Genomic DNA, 16897 nt, shown 5'->3' with positions numbered 1-16897 from the left:
ACTGAGGGGAGAGGGAGGGCAGGGCAGTGAGGCAGTCTTATCCACATGTGGAAGTGATTCCATAATTACGGCAAATCTCTGAGCTCAGGAGAAAAGCTTCCCTTTTCCATGCCTCCTCCTCAGCAAATAAAACTACCCTTGTACAAATAAGGGCTGTTTTCAAAGAGTACCTTTCAAAACTACATAGCAGACCGTAATAAAATGTATTTTTGTCAGAGTGTTTCTTTGACATTGCAAATAATGGTTTTAAACAGGCGGGATATTTTTCAATTGAAAACCAGCATTTACAGCCTGCAAAAAAAAAAGTCTGAAGATGAAAAAAAATGCCCTCTGATCTTGAAATAAGGTTTGAATTCATTTTCTCTCTCTCTCTCTCTCTCTCTCTTTTCAAAATCATAATTTCATGCGCTTAGCTCTTTTATCATGATCACCACTAAAAGTTATCTAAACATAAAGTGAAGCTCTGCTTTGCTTGGTATAAACTTGTTGAATTACTCGTCACCCTAAGCTAAACTGGCATCACTTCACATAGAGTTCTCTTTCAACAAATGTGTGAGAGAGCGTTCATGTAATTGTCAGAGTGAAGAGAAATAGAGACACAGAGATGACAGACACTGATGGCTGTCTATTTGACCGTAGGCAGAAGAAGCTTTTTTTGCAGGTGTGTACGTTGGCAGTAACTTCTGTTCAGTACCAAAAACTCTGCAGACACTCTGTAATTATCAACACGTTCTGCCGTAACATGTTGATCAAGGTATGAGTATGCACTGCCAGTCATGAGGATTCAGCGCCTCTTCTCACACACCCGATTAACCATGGCGACTTCCTCCACACCTAAATGGGTTTTGAAAGCAATTCTGTTTCTTTTTCTGAGTCAATATTTTTCAACCTCTGTGCAAAAACATAATGTATCGTGTCACTTAGCATGTTGGAGATGATTATCATATAGTTTCCCTCATCCCAAATGTTAACAAGATTAGCCGTGAACGTAGGCTATGTCGAGGCTTTGGGTTTTTTTTTCTTACATTCTCAATGGCAGAAGCATATGAAACATGTCGATGTAAATTTTAATTTAGTATTTATATACATACTTATAATACTTATATACATACTCTTTGCTCTCATTCATATAGTAGGCTTCACCATTCTTTTACTTTTCTTGCTATTTAAAACAGTATGGTACAATTCATATCAGTACTTCTCAACTCATATCAACCATACACTGTGCTCTGTAGTGGGGGGAAAGACTGTTAATGTATTGATATGACAATGATATGTAGTAATATTAATCTTTTTCACAGATAAAAATCAGTTTTCAGTTTTGAGGCGAGGGGAATATCTGAGGAAAACCAGACCTAAACTGGGACCTTCTTTTGATGGGCGGGGCTTAGGTTATCGATTACATTTTCTGTTCCCATTATTGCCGGTGTTTCTTCTATTCAGTGACCTATAAACCCTCAAGCCACAAATGTTTCCCAAAGTGCCCATGAGAAAAACACTGAACATGTTTCTTACGCTGTAGTTCCCCCTAGTGACAACAGCTTGAACTGCAACCCCAGTAACTTTAGCCTGAGTGATTCTGGTGCAGTTTACTGAGTTTGAATGTAATGATATAATAATTATAATTATAATTTTTTCATGCTTGTCTTTGAGTCTTACTGTTTGTGTTGACCTTAACAGTCTGTGAATTGGCTGAATGGAGGACTGCAGCCATAAACGTCCACCTTGGGTGTGTTAGGTTGGTATGCCTGCTATGATGACCATTTCAAACAATGGATGTCCGAGCCAGTATGTACTGAATGGCCATTTAATGTATTACAGTGGGAAGGTTCTTCATATTTCCTCACAGTTTCAAAAAAAAGTTTACAGTAATATATCCATATTTAAAAAATTAAGACATAAGTCTATTGGTCTCCGATCATCACCCTCTTTGATACATTAAAAGCATCATACTCAACAGCTAAGAAATATGTAAATTTCTTAATTAATTCCAAGTTATTTCCCAAATAACTCTGTATAAGACATTATCTTCTGCCCTCAGGGGTTGTTCTATACCATAGTGTGTTCTAAGTGTGCTATATGTAGGTGCACAGTCTTGGTCATGCAGTGGGTAAATGCACATGGGCTACAGGGGCCAGAAATGTCACAGACGTTTCCTCAGTTCTTAAGAACAGAGTCTGCCAACACCTGTGATTACTCACTATACTACTAATTACTGACTCATAACCTGTTACAGTAATGACTCAACGCAAGAGTAATTGTTTTCTTGTTAAATTACAAAACCAGACTTTAAGACTGTTTAAAAAAAGACTGGCTTCAGATTAATTTTGCTTTGCCAAAACAGACACCAGTGCCCTCTTGAAAATATTAAGGACCTGACGCCCCTTAACTTGAACACAGACAGGATCCAACAGGGAAAATGTACCTTGGTAAAGCTACCACAGGGAGGAGCTATTCTGCAGTAATTCAGACAGCAATGGATTCAGACAAGAGCCAGGAAAATAATAAAAGTTGTCATAAAATAATTGATACTCCACCATTTATCCACACAGTGTAACAACCCTAGTCTACAATCAGATGTAATAACAGTTAATGCCAGTCAGTTTGGCGTAACTGCACAGCTTCATTCACATTACTATTTACAACCCTTCTAGGGAAATGCCTGATGTTGTTAGGCACTTACTGTCAGGGTAGCCTCCATGCTTATTTTATTTAAGACCCCTTGCCCCTGCCAGAGGAACTGTGCTTGATTTCCCACGTCATGTTTTGGCTACATTATTCTTACAGAACAAATGCCCACAGTCTAACTTAAGACTCTCGCTCTTCGCGTGTGCAGCTAAGTTCAGGACACTCAAATTATTGAGGCTTTTAAAATCAGCGCGAGACCGACGGTCACGGTGAGCTCCACCCCCAATCCACGTGCTTGCCCCCCGGCTTCTCAGCCCCCTAAATCGCACGCTCCGTAATTTGCATAAAATGTGTGTCAGTAGGACAGCACTCTTCTCAGCACATGCAGAGTGCACATGCAGCATGGCTTTACCAACACATCCCACGGTCGAATAAGCGCGTCTAACTCTATACCACACACCCGCCAATGAAAATGCATGCCAGAATAAAGGAGGGAGAGAAGCGCAGGAGTTTGTGGGGTACGTAGAGGGAACGACATAAATCCTAGTCGGATAGAACAAGTTGAGGGGACCCTGAAGCTAGTCACATTTACCAGTCACCTGAAAACGTGATATATGTGGGTGTGGACTGGGTGTGTATTGGTAGGTGTGGAAGAGGAGTTTGACAGTTCAGTTTTGGAAGACAGCATAGGCTGCTTTGAATGTAGAACTAGTGCCTGGACTCCCGACGGGCGTAACCAAAGCGTCATCAAAACAGTTGTAGATAGTAGAGAATTCAGGCACCTCTGCACTTACACACCTGAATCCGTGCCGAACGTGACGGTTTATACTATTTCGCCAAGAGTATATTTTTACCTCCGAGTTGGCACAGTTGACTGATGCTCTGTGCGCGAGTTTTTCTCTGCCTTCTTTGGGCTAGACGCTGTATGCACAGGTATTTAATGACACTCTCACCTGTTTCTACTCGACTTTTGAATCAACCTAGTGCAATTCAAAGACAGGTGTGAATTCAGTCATACAGGAGAGCGCAAACAAGACATATCAGATATGGATAGTAGTCCTGGTAAGTAATTTTCTTTTTCTCACCAGTGATAGTCACTATTAATAGAGCATTAGCTTATTAGTAGTCGTTAGTATATTAATTTTGTTGCTGACATTGTTGTTTTTATTCATAACCTGCTTCCACTGCAAAGGTAACATTACGACCAGACATGAATTTGTTCATTGTGACGAATAATTTATGCATGGTTTTTGGTCTGTCGGGGTGGTTTGACATGCTTAGTTAGAACGCAAATCTTCATGAACAAAACAGCCAAAGAATACTACTCCTGTGCTAAGCATTTGGACTTTGCATCTGTGCTTGTTCAAAAACACAACTTCAACCACTGGAAATATGCAAACTTCATCTTTCATACATATATATTTGGATGAGGAACAACATTCAGCTATTTTTGTCTTTACATATTACGAGTAAATGCTCTTGCGCCAACTACGCTTATTTTAGGAGAGTTATAAAACTGTCAAAACCATAACAAGTGTATGTGATATATGAAATGTTGCTGCCTTGGAGTGCCATCTCGTGTAAAGATAAGAAATGTTGATTGCAAATTGCATGTCAGGGATGTACACTGTATTATTGCGTATATTGTGGTAAAATAGTATCCAATCGTTCCTACTCAGTGATACGAAGTAATTTGGTCTATAATAAACTACGTATGAGGGTAGTGAAACCAACTTGCCGGAACGGTTACGTGCGCCCGTTTTGTCAACTTCCTGTTTCCAATCATGAAAACAAACTCACGTGTGGCTGTCACTGCTCGCACTGTGATGCGCTTTCAGGCATGAGGGAGCCCTAACTGGACATGCAGACGTGTTTATAGTGTAATAATTTACGTGAAGAACACAAAATACTGAGGAGTACCAAACATACTGCCTTCACGCTGATCAACTTTCAGTTCAGAGGGCTAATATCAAAATAGGATCGAGAGTTCAGATCTACAATTTCAATATTTTAAGTCAAAGGAGCTACATGCACTTTAAAAAGACAGTTTTGATTTGTAAAATAGCACGTTGTCGAGCTTTTGGGGGACGTTTTTGATATGTCAGTGACATTTTTATGCACGGGGGAAAGTTCAGTAGTGAAACAAATTTATAAGTTGTTTTCTCCGAGGTACTTGATGGTTTCTGCGAAACCTGTCCACTTCGCACTTGATTGACGGATGATTCATTTACAAACACTGCACTCACGTTTCTGGACAGGTGATGAAAACATTATCTCGTGCAAGTCGCGCCCATTCTAAGGATTTGAAGGAAACACTGTTTTGGCATGGTAAACAAACTGTATAACTGTATAAAGTTGCACTACCCTAACCTACTGACCAGTCAAGGAAATAAGTAATGCAAGCGACTTATATATAGCACTTTTATCCCACATCCTCATATAAACTGTAAGAAGAGAATAAATCAAGGGAACGGGCAAGTTATGTGTTATCAGCCAACGTCTTCCATATTAATTATTGGGAAGAGGGAAATCCATTCATCTGACGTATCCTTTATCTTTTGACTCACAGATCCGAAATTGTTGTTCATCTGAATCAGGCATTGATGTCATGGTCAAGGTGTCTAAGCATACTGATTACTATGTAGTCAAATTTCACACACACACACACACACCACTCTCTTTATACATAGGCACTTATCTCTCTCTCTCTCTCTCTCTCTCTCTCTCTCTAGATAGATAGATAGATAGATAGATAGACAGATAGGTAATAGCTTGTCACTGAATGGGTTTCTGTGTTATATAGACTCCTGGCCGTGCATGACATTCTTTCGCATAAAATAACAGGAGTTTGTTTTCTTCGCTATAAATACAACTTCCCTATGCATTTCCAAAAAAAAAAACGTGCGTTACCACTGAAATACAGTTAGACTTATTGCTGTGGCAAGCCCTCTATTCTGAGACTGTCATGAAGAGGTGCCAATTACGGTGAACTGGAGCTCTTTCGACACTGGGGACTGAGATTAAAATAACCATAAAAAGAAGAAAGCTATGTAAATAGTTCTCCAGTGACAAGCTCACAGACCTGCTAACCCACACAATTTCATCTCACCCCTGACATGATCTTTAGGTGTGTCATGTGCCCGACTATTTTGTTATAAAATAATAAACGTCAGTGGTTCATTAGTTTAATATTTGTAGTTCGTTGTTAAAATGGAGTAGTATATAATGCAGTAGAATTAGACGTCTCATACAGCATGTATTGTAAACTGAACATTCATATGCCGCCTATAACCGTTTGGGCTGTGAGCTCGCGTGCGGTGTGAGACCAACGCATCCCTCTTCCACATATAAGCCAGCAATATCGGCTATAATGCTCCCCGATTCATCCCTGCCTTATTACTACAACAGAGGCGAAGCCTTAGGCGATGCATCGGGTTTCTCAGTGCCTCGTGGAAGCGCATCACAGTATCTTCCCAGTGAAAGCGTCTCTCGCATCGCTAATCGTCCTCACGTGTATGCACTTGCACTGCCGCGTGCGGCGCGTGATTCCTAAGCCCTCCTCCCTCCAGTTCTTTCACTGACTCTTATGTTTTGATGCCGCCCGCAGTGATGGAGAGGGGGAGGTTGGTCAGTGGGTCAGCGATTTTACAGAGTAAATGTAGCTCTTCATCACGTTCCCCCGCCTCATGCGATTCGATTCTGGTCCAAATAGTTTATGACTGTTATCAGGGGCTTTTTACCATCCATTTATTTTTGGCCTGATGAAAACTGTCCTCGCAAATGGGTTCATACGAAGGAGTGGACTAAATCGTGGCCGGTGTTCTTAGAAAGGAACGTGAGCATCACATAGTCAGGCAGATTAAACAAATGGATGCTGGTCTGTTTGATGTTAGTTGTATATTGTGCACATAGTGACCACATGCTCATTAGTTTGCACGAGACAAGACCACTGGCATCCTACCCACAATGTGCAGAAATTGCTGTTGACATTCTAGGTTGTTTCCACCCAAACCTGGGTGACTGGGACAGGGGTGCTAATCTAGATGCCTGAAAGAATTGTCACGCATGTTACATTGACATACTTTTGTAAAGTTGCTCCCCTGATACTTGTCAGATTAACACTGAAATTCTCATGCTGAGTAAGTAATGTACCCTGTTTTCTGTCTTCCTCCTACTTACCCTAAACGTAATACCGTAATAGTTATGGTTCCATTTGCCTGTTTTAACGTTGACAGAACTGATTTTTTTTTTACATTTCATGCCACAAAACTAATATTCCAAATCTTTTCTCAGGGCTAGGAGTGCGCAACATCCATAAGGCGCGCGTGCGTGTATGTGTGGTGGGGACGGGGGGTGTATTGTCCTTGCTAAATCCTCACGTTTCTATGCCTGACTCACTGGCAGATTAGCGTTTGCACGGGTAGCCTAAGCTCACGATGAGCTGCGGGACCTGCTGATTCCTCAATTAATGCCAGTGTTTGCACTGACCCGAATTTGCACTGGCTTGTGCAAGCAAGTGCACAGCTTTCCATGGTGCCTGCAAAGGCTGCATAGGCACTTGTGCTCACTGAAAAACCACTCTGTTTTGGCACGTGAGAATAGACTAGTCTGCCGAATAACAAGGTTAGATTTAAGAGGGAAAAATACGGTCTCTGTGTCAATTCTAATGTCAGTAAGATGTCATTCTCAGGAAATCCTTTTTTCGTTTTTGTTTTTGTTGTGTTTTGGTTTGGGGGTTTTGTTGTTGTTGTTGTTTGTCGCGAGTCAAACTGTAGCACTCATTGACGTTTATCTCTGATAGTAGATCGTTGACTCTGCGCTATAAACCCATTGTTTGTGTTATTTTACAGTATTTACTCGGTGTCTGGGAACTCACATGGATGTACAGGTGCTAGTGTTTATATTTGTTTGGGTGGGGCAAAAAGCGCAGGCTGTGAGTAACTATCTCAGGTACGGCTCTGTTTCATGCTTGTAAAGCCCAGAACTGCGATGTGTCAACAATAAACCCTGCAACACGTGCTGGCTAGGGGGATTATAAAAACACTCGAGCTAAACAAATGCCATGTGCAGCAAGAGGAAACACCATCAGCAGAGGGGGTTTGACAACGGATGGAAGTTTGAAAGAGAGAGGAAAAAAAAAAACAAGTACAGTTAAGGTTCTACTGTAAAATGCAGTATTGTTTTAAAACTCCAAAATACCTCTTCTCACTGTAATTAAAGATGCATTGTAAAGGGAAACCAGAAATAAATATAATGCAAAATAAATAAACGGTTTGCTCTGTTGTAATAGACAACAGCAGCTTTTAGCAATGATTTTGTCGCAGTCTGTGGTTCTATGTGGATGATCCAGGAAAAATAGGTTGTTTGTTTAGACCGTCACATTCTGTTTTGTAAGCAGTGTTTTGCATTCTTTATCATTCCGCCACTGCTATGGGAAAATCAGAACAATGGACTGAAAGTCTCTCGTGATCAGTACATTTTGGGCAAAGCGGGCAAGCCAGCCAGTGCTTCCTGGCATAGATTTGACCGACTTGCCTCAGGTTGTTCCAGAAGTCAAACCAAAGCCATGTAGCACATTCTGACAAAACGTGACTCCCATCTCCCTCTCCCAGATAGGCGATGCTTTAGCTCAAAACGTATCATTGTGAACCAACACAGCATCCTTGGGCGCGCCCGCAGTGTACGGCTTTAATCACAGAGCTGACTTGTGATTGTTGTAGTTGTCAACACGAGACTGCGGATTTCGCACGGGCAGTAACTGTGTCAGGAGTCCATGTGAGGCGGCGGTCAGGTGTCGCGCAGTTAGCTGGCGCTGGGCATTGTGCCAGGGGAGCCGGTCTATTATTGGAGCGGAGGAGGCAGCAGACCTCACAGACACGTGAGACCATGTCTCAGCTCATCCACAACGCATGACCGGAGATGCGGGAGGATGCGGCATCGGAGATAGTGAAACCTACGGGAGAAAGTGTACCAAAACCTGCTGTTGGTCTTATTCTAAAAAAGAGCGAAGCTACCCGATGGCGGCACGTGAAAACATTCTGTTTCGTTTTGTGCTCGCTGTTGGTTGGATGAACAACTGTATGCGTACTGTTGCTGGGCTTCTAACTTTATTTTTAGCTCGTGTTGCCTTTTCCATCTAAGCGAGTAATTGTTCTTGTTACATTCAGAGCATGAGGCAGCGATGCTTCAGCCTCGGAGTTCTCTGCCAAGTCAGTGGAGGTGCAAGTTACATCACCTCGACAGTCATATAAAACTAAATACCCATAAGGCTAATCTTTATCATTCATACATTTTGTTGCATTTTAATTCACTAAAACACTTTGTGGCTTATTTTATAACGAGGTTGGAATATGACTGTGGTGAATGAAATGTCCTTCACATATTTGTACACAATCTACAATAACAAGTAGATAAAAATGAAAATGAGAAGTATTAGAATAGTGTTAAAATAAAAAAGACAGGCAGAATCACTGTTGTGAGCTTTTCTTGTATATATTCACTGGAAGTCACCATAGAAGGCACCATAGTTTCCCATAGATTTACAATGGTTTCCATGTTCCATAAGCACTAATTTATATTTAATAATATGAATGTTTTCCATAGGAGGTGTGATCCTCTATGCAGGCTCCTCTGGCAGTGCGAGCCCCAGTCCAGGCAGCCCCTCCAGCGGATACCAGACTCAGTCACCCTCGTCTCAGTCCCAGCCCTCCTCCCCAGAGGAGGTCACCTTCACTGAAATTGGGGCGTTGAAACAGAGGGGGGGTGGTGGAACACCACCCTCTCCAAAACTAGTCTTCCAGTTCCCTGAGGTCTACAGCAGCTCCACCTCAGCCTCCACTCAGCACACTTATTCCCACCCCATTGCTGCCAAGCGGTCCTGTAGTTTCACTGGAACCTTTACCAGTGAGTGCTTCCCTCTCTCTCTCTTTTTTTTTTAATGAAAGCTCTTATCTTATACGCTGGTACAGTCTAATTATAACTTCCTGGAAGAATTTAAATATTATTTTTAAACAGGATATATTGGGTTAAAAAAAAAAGATCATAAACAGTATTGTAAAACACACAGGATTGTAAAACCTTGAGTCTCCTTTATGTCGTTCCATTGTGTTGTATACTAATCGTGTGAATCATGTCTTTCCTGCTTTGTGTAGAGGCAGGAGGTATGGTACTGCTGTGTAAAGTCTGTGGGGATATTGCGTCAGGGTTCCACTATGGCGTCCATGCCTGCGAGGGCTGTAAGGTAAGACAGAGCAGTATTGTTAGATATGGATGCTAATGAAGTGATGGGTTGTAACAAATGGCTTTGAGCCATGAGCAGCGTCTCATTGTCTCTCATCTCTCCGTTCACCCCAGGGTTTTTTCCGCCGCAGCATTCAGCAGAACATCAACTACAAGATGTGTGTGAAGAATGAAAACTGCCTCATCATGAGGATGAATCGCAATCGTTGCCAACATTGTCGTTTTAAGAAATGCCTGTCCGTGGGCATGTCCCGAGACGGTGAGGATCTGGAAGGATTCCTGTGTCTCCTAGTTGTTTTCCTCAGTGACATAGCCTCCAGGAATGAGATTTAGAATAGCTAGGACAACCAAGCTCCACACAGCTTTTTTTCCTCAACCTAGTTTCCCACTTTAAAATTTTGCACTATTAGGAAGTTTTTTTGGGGCCATAAGTTGTCTGGCAGTGCAGATGTTGATGTTGTTTCTGTCTTTCTCTTGCCCTTTTTGTGATCTAGTCTTCGCTGTCTCTCCCTCTCTCTTGTTCATTTTAGCCCTCCCTCCCCAAATGTTCCCTAAACTCACCTGCCCCATCCCTCCTGTACACAGTGATTTATGAGGACTGGAGTCACGCAGTCCCAAAAGCTATCTGTCATCTTGAAAACTGCAGCAAATACAGGAATTATTTTAGGAAATTGGAACACTGGCAACTTGATTACCCCATGCATGCCCTTAAAACATCTTGAGCAATTAATGGCAAGCTGGAGCAACAATTAAGCAAGAGATGCAGTAGGACAAAAAACAAGGTCCTTTCATCAATACAATGATGCCTCATCTATTCCCCAGTTTTTGAAGCTTACCCCCTTGATACTTGAATTCTGATTAATCTACTCATAATGGAAGTAAGGAAATATTTGGAAAACAAATACCCAGAAAACAAAACAAAATGGCACTCGAATCATTACGTGCACATCGTGACCTACTTACCATGGGTTTGGTTTTCCTCTTATTCTCGTCAGTGCTTTGCCCGAAATGATAAATGCAGGGTGCTCCTCGAGCAAACGAGAGAGAGCGCACTACATATATGTGTGTGGGTGGGTGATTTAGACAGTGTTCTTTGAGGGCACCAGAAATGAACTGAAGTTAACAGAGCAGGGATATAGTGAGACAAACACTCATACTGACCCTCTTGAAGATGGCTCTTGAAAGTGTTAAGAACCGCAACCTAGAAACCCCTTTTTCTCTCATTGCAGCCATTGCACAAACAGGAAAACCTCATATAACTGCCTTCAGGCCACAGTAAAGAGCACACACGGATTTCATTACAAGAACTTGTGAGATTTGGGTTCTCTTATGCAGGCAGATGTTCAAGTCAGTTGACAGAATGGCATCATTTCATTTCCGGGCTGTTTCTTCACTTCTAAAAAAGTAGCCCATTTCATTTCCCCCTCATGAACTTTGTTAACCCCCAGCCCACGCTTGGTATTTGTTACGGTGACTTTCCAGTTAAGTGTGAATGAAATGGCATATTTCACTTGTTAGAGAGCAATTTTTGAATTAATGGAAAGCTGCTGTCAAAATTAAGCAAGATATCACCCGATGTGTAGAATTTACTTAAATTCACTTAAAAGTCTTATAGCAAGAGTAACACCTCTGAAGTGTCCCAAAAGTCTTTTGCCAACATGTAGTTTAAGCATTAAGCTTGTTTTAAACAGCACACCCATATGAAAAAGTTAGGGACCTGATAAATTTGTGTTAGCATACTGCATACACATTACGCCCGTTATGAGAGCCTGGTTACAGATACACGTCAAGCTGACAATCAATCAAAAAAGAGATATACAAAGAAAGTCACATATGTTCACTTGCTTCTGCCCAAATCTCCCCTTCAGTAGAAAACATGCATGGGAGATGGCCGAGAATCTCATTAAAGGGGCAGCCTGACCTCAATGATTTACATTATCCTACGTATTCAATGACCCCTCTGAGACTAAAGCAGTTTTCCCTCTCATTTCACCTTAACTCAATGTGCTTTTGTCTCCTTCGCCCTTCCTCCCTCCTTCAACCTTCCTCTCTTCTTCTTTTTCTCCTCCTCTTAGTTTTCTTTTCTGAGCCTCACTGCTCTTTACACTCCAACCTCTGCTCTCCCTCTGCTTCTTAAGGCCCATTAGTCTTCTTCTCTTCTCCTCCATCGCATGGGCTCCGCCATCATGATTCGCCTGGCCCACTGCCCTACTTACTGGCCGAGAGAGAGGGATCCAGAGAGAGGTGGAGGAGAGATGATGAGAGAGAGTAAGAGAGAGAGAGAGAAGGGGGGTGGAGAGGGGGATAGAGAGAAAGAGAGAAAAGGAGGGGTGGAGAGAGAGAGATGGCACGGTTGAGGGGGGTGTAGCATATGGTCGCATTGGTGCTATTTATAGACTGACCAGCTGACAGATATTCTTAGAGAAAGGAGGGGGATAGGGACCTGCAGGGTAGGAGGGAAAGGATTCGAGTGAGAGATGAGGCTGAGGAAGAGGAAAGAGGCACAGCTGTTCTTACACAATCTACACACGTCCAGTCGTCCAATCAGGATGACCTAACATTACCACAGGCAGATAGTGCCTTATGTGCTTAAGACTCTGGTTGGTTGGTTGCTGGTTGAAACTACTGGGTGCATTTAACACAAATGTGTTCACCAAAGTCAGAAGTCAAGCATTTACACTGTTAATACACCCAAAAGTCACTACTGAAACATGCCCAGCATAAACACAAAGTTTCTTCCAGTCACCAACCTTTTTTCTAGTCATTACTTTGATCTCAGAGGTTCAGCAACCCTGCAATTTCTGGGGAAAATCTAAATATGTAAACATATATAAATAAATACCTTTGCACTCACTAGTATGGTGTGGTTCTAAATGCCCAACACATGGAACTAAGGCCAGTTTCCTGTGTTTCTGTCTTTCTCTCAGCTGTGCGCTTTGGTCGTATTCCTAAGCGGGAAAAACAGAGACTTCTGGATGAGATGCAGAGCTACATGAACAGCCTGAATGAATCAGGTACCATGGATGTGGATTCCTCCCAAGCTCACCCAGTCCTGCCCAGCCCAGGGGAGACCCACTCCAAGGAGGCGATTGGCGCCATCTCCCGTGCTTACCAGGACATCTTTGTGAGCTCTCAGGACCGCCTGGCCAAGAGAACCAGCAACATCAATGCAAGAAATGCTGCAAGCTCGTTTCAGAACATACCACCACGTCAGGATGGCAGCTACAATCACTCCTCATCACATGCCAACCCTACCACAGGGTACCATTCTGCTGCCCCGCCGGTCTTTTCTGCTCCTGCCCACTGCCCGGTCACCCCCAGTGACGATAGATGCCCCAGCTCCTTGCTGGACAACAGTTGCTATAGCTACTCGGCTTTGTCCAATCAAAATCACTGCCAATCCAGAACTGGCCAGCCTCCACAAACAAGTTTGGCCAATTACAACAACTACTCAGCTGGAGAGTCGCATGGTCAAGTCTCATGTCCATGGAAGTTAGCTGCAGGCTCCAAAGTGCTGGTGAGAATCCTAGGGATTTTGATTAACTTGCTTTGACATGATTACATTATACCTACCAATGCTATAAAGTAGAAAAAGACAGTTAAAGAAAATGTGTCAATTAAGTGATCTTGTAGTATGTACAACCTGCTTTTGCAAAAAAACTCAAGTGCTTCAGCAAATGTCCGGGTCACATCTCTCTCTCTCTCTCTCTCCCTTTCTCTTAGGCCTGTCCTCTGAATGCGTGCCCTGTGTCTGCCCCTGGCCGCTCCAGTCAGGAGGTGTGGGATTCCTTCTCACAGTGCTTTACCCCTGCAGTGCGTGAAGTTGTGGAGTTTGCTAAGGGGATCCCAGGCTTCCAGGAACTCTGTCAGCATGACCAGGTCATGCTGCTGAAAGCTGGCACCTTCCAGGTACAGCTGTCCCATATCACAACATGTCACATCATCTCACTATCCCCCTGATTAATGGACCGGGCACATACTATCTGTGTGCCCCTGTCCAGAGGTCAATGTCTGTCATCAACAATTGGCCAAATAGATCTGTTAAAAGTAGACTCAGTAAGATCTTATCACACAATTGGGAGTTGTCTTTTGGACTGATAACAACTGAATGTGCAGCTTGGATCTGTTAAGACGTCATTCAGAAAAGTGGGCAAATTTGAAAATTAGCACATGATGTCTTGGAAACTCGGAAGTCCTTTCTTGTTGATGCCTTTACGCAGAATGCAGCCATGTTGTGCAAAGTGACATCAGCTTTTGACGACAGATATTCACAATCTGTCTTTTGATTGCAAATGGACTCTTTAACCAGATTTTGGGATTCCACAGCAGAAGTGTAACATAATCCCTCCCTGAACAACACTGCATTTTCTCATCGTTGCTCTGTCCTTGTCTTCTAACAGGTGCTGATGGTGAGGTTCTGCTCGCTCTTTAACCCCAAAGACAAGACAGTCACGTTCCTGAACGGGCACACGTACCCACTCGCTACCCTGCGGACACTGGGGATGGGCTCCCTGCTGGAGGCCATGTTTGAGTTCAGTGAGAAACTTGGCGCCCTCGGACTGGAGGCTGACGAGATGGCACTGTTCATGGCTGTAGTTTTGGTCTCTGCAGGTACGTAGTGAGAACCTCACAACATGAGTTTCTAATTAAATGAATTGTACTTTAACAGTCAAGTGATCATGAAGGACTACAGTCCACTGTTTGGTAATTGTCTGCTAGTTCTTGTTAATGATTAGAAGGATGTTGTAGAAGCATTTAGAAGTATCCTGGTTTTCTGAAAATGACTTAATTATTAAATGTTATTGTCCGTGTGTTTTGTCTTAAGACCGCTCAGGTATCACCGATGTGGCCGCTGTGGAACAACTCCAGGAAGGTCTGATCCGAGCCCTGCGTTCCCTGGTTACGCGTCGCCATCCCAATGACAGCGCTCTCTTCCCCAAACTATTACTTCGCCTGCCGGACCTCCGTACACTCAATAACCTGCACTCGGACAAGCTGCTGGCCTTCCGCATTGACCCCTGAGCCAATACTATCGTCACTGGGCATCAATGCAAGTGTCAATCAAACCAATCAACAAGCCATGACTGGCCAGTGAGAGACCCACTGGCTTAGTCAGAAAACAAAAGAGAGGGGACAGTTTGCGTTCTTAAATAGGACACGTCTACATCATTTCAGCAGGAACAATTATTAAGCTCCTTGCTCATTGTTGGAAAAAAAAAAGGAAAAAAAAAACCAGAGGAAAATGATGGATGACTACAGTCCAATTGTTTGGGGGAAAGGTCTCAGATAATAGCATCCTTTGCAAATTTGACTGATCCTAATTCGTTTTGCACTGTCCAATACACACCTGTGTCCTTTGAGCACAGAAAAAACAAAGTGAGATGTAGTTTAGTGGAGGGGATGTTCCCTGGTCATATCATCAGTGAGGAACTGAAGGTTACTGTGGTCTGACCAAGGGATGTGATGAAGACCAAAAAAGGCAGGGTGTTGACTTTTCCCATTCAACTCATTCCCAGTGGAGCCTCTGTGTGGATTTCCAGCAAAGGTCCTGCCTCAGCACTGACTATAGAGAATACACATGCAGTAGAAGGAGAACACAGGGACCGTCTCACCTTCTTTGTGTGTGTGTGTGTGTGTGTGTGTGTGAAAGACAGAGAGAGAGGGAAAGAAAGAGAGTATATGAGTGTGTAACAGAAAGGGAAAAAAACATATGGTGTATATAATTGTTCATCAACATCATCATCACCATCATAAAACAGTGTATTAGTACTGTCACTCACATCTCATAAACCTCAAGTGTCATCAGTGGTATATCTTCTGTGTTAGTCTGGGAGTGAAATATATAGCACAGTTTCAGTGGTTCAGAAAAGGCACAAAAACCCTAATCACCACTTAATTTCATTGACAGTTTTGAATGATATGTATGAAAGCATTTTTAAAGTGTCATGTCTAATCTCGCTTCTGGGATAAGAAGAAAAGGCAAATGTTCATTATATTTATTTTTAAATTCTGTGTCTCATTCAATTCAGTACAATACATATGTTATTTTTCATTTGTTTTCCTTTATGGCTTAATCGGAATCCAGGGATACAAAACCAGCAGCCAATTTCTCCCCAGCATGTTGACTTTTGTATTTGCTTCTGTTATACTATTGTTGCTGTAAATATTACTATAACTGCAGACACTTACGATTCAATGGTCTTTTCAGTTGTTAGATTGTACCTGAAAGGAAATGAACTGATCTGGTTTTAGATTTGCTGTTTGAATGGCAAGAGGAAATGAGGGACAGTATTTAAGGTAAATCAGAAAAAAATATTTTGGTAACTTTTTGAGGTCACATATGACATTACAGGATTATTGAAAAAATCAATTTCAATATTTCAGTCAAAACACCAGCATGTTTAGCCTACAGTCTATACAAACACAGGGTTCATCAAGAAAACTATTTTAATTTCAAGTTATCAAGTCTAATTTGATTCATTTGATTGTTTGAAATGAGTGCTGTTTACTACTGTTATTTGAGTTATCTGATCACATCTTATTGTACATTTTGTAAATTGTCCTCTTCCATAGAATCAATATAAAAGAGATTATGCACACTTTCACAGATCTGGTTCTTTTGATGTTGATGGTTTGACAGTAAACACACACACACACACACACCACACCACACCACACCACACAAACACACACCAAACAAGCACTTGATCAATTATTGTCCAGTTTCCCAGTGTGACTGCTGAATACTTTAGTCCACATAGTACAGTAAACAAGCTTGAAAGAGTGCATATTGTGTCGTGCAATTTGCGGCTCTTTGGTCGTTGTAGTCGTTATGTTTTAATGAACAACTCTTTTTGTTGTTGTCTGGGCGGCCTTTTGGGGAGTGTTCCAGAGGGCGGATTTAGTGAAAACTTATAGTTAGTTAATTCAGGTTAAGTAGTAAACCTCCTAATAGAAGAGCCCTATGGCTTCATTCTCCTAGCAAAACATAGGGCTCTTCTATAAGGGTTTACTACTTGCTCTGAGTTAT

The 16897-nt window shown here is 42.3% G+C and overlaps 1 protein-coding gene across 1 annotated transcript; it reads left to right on the top strand.

The window, feature by feature from the left end:
* Positions 1-3674: 3674 nt before the first annotated feature.
* nr1d4a (nuclear receptor subfamily 1, group D, member 4a) lies at positions 3675-14889 on the top strand. The gene is made up of 9 exons (XM_030769274.1): positions 3675-3690; positions 6246-6251; positions 9232-9531; positions 9780-9868; positions 9982-10126; positions 12795-13384; positions 13591-13776; positions 14268-14478; positions 14693-14889. Exons 1-9 carry the CDS (start codon positions 3675-3677, stop codon positions 14887-14889), a joined length of 1740 nt encoding a protein of 579 aa, XP_030625134.1.
* The last annotated feature ends 2008 nt before the right edge of the window (positions 14890-16897 follow it).

The sequence above is a fragment of the Chanos chanos genome, chromosome 3, assembly GCF_902362185.1.
Source record: "Chanos chanos chromosome 3, fChaCha1.1, whole genome shotgun sequence".
NCBI lineage: Eukaryota > Metazoa > Chordata > Actinopteri > Gonorynchiformes > Chanidae > Chanos > Chanos chanos.
Note: the sequence above shows the minus strand (reverse complement) of the source record. Positions and strands in the feature narration are given on the sequence as shown.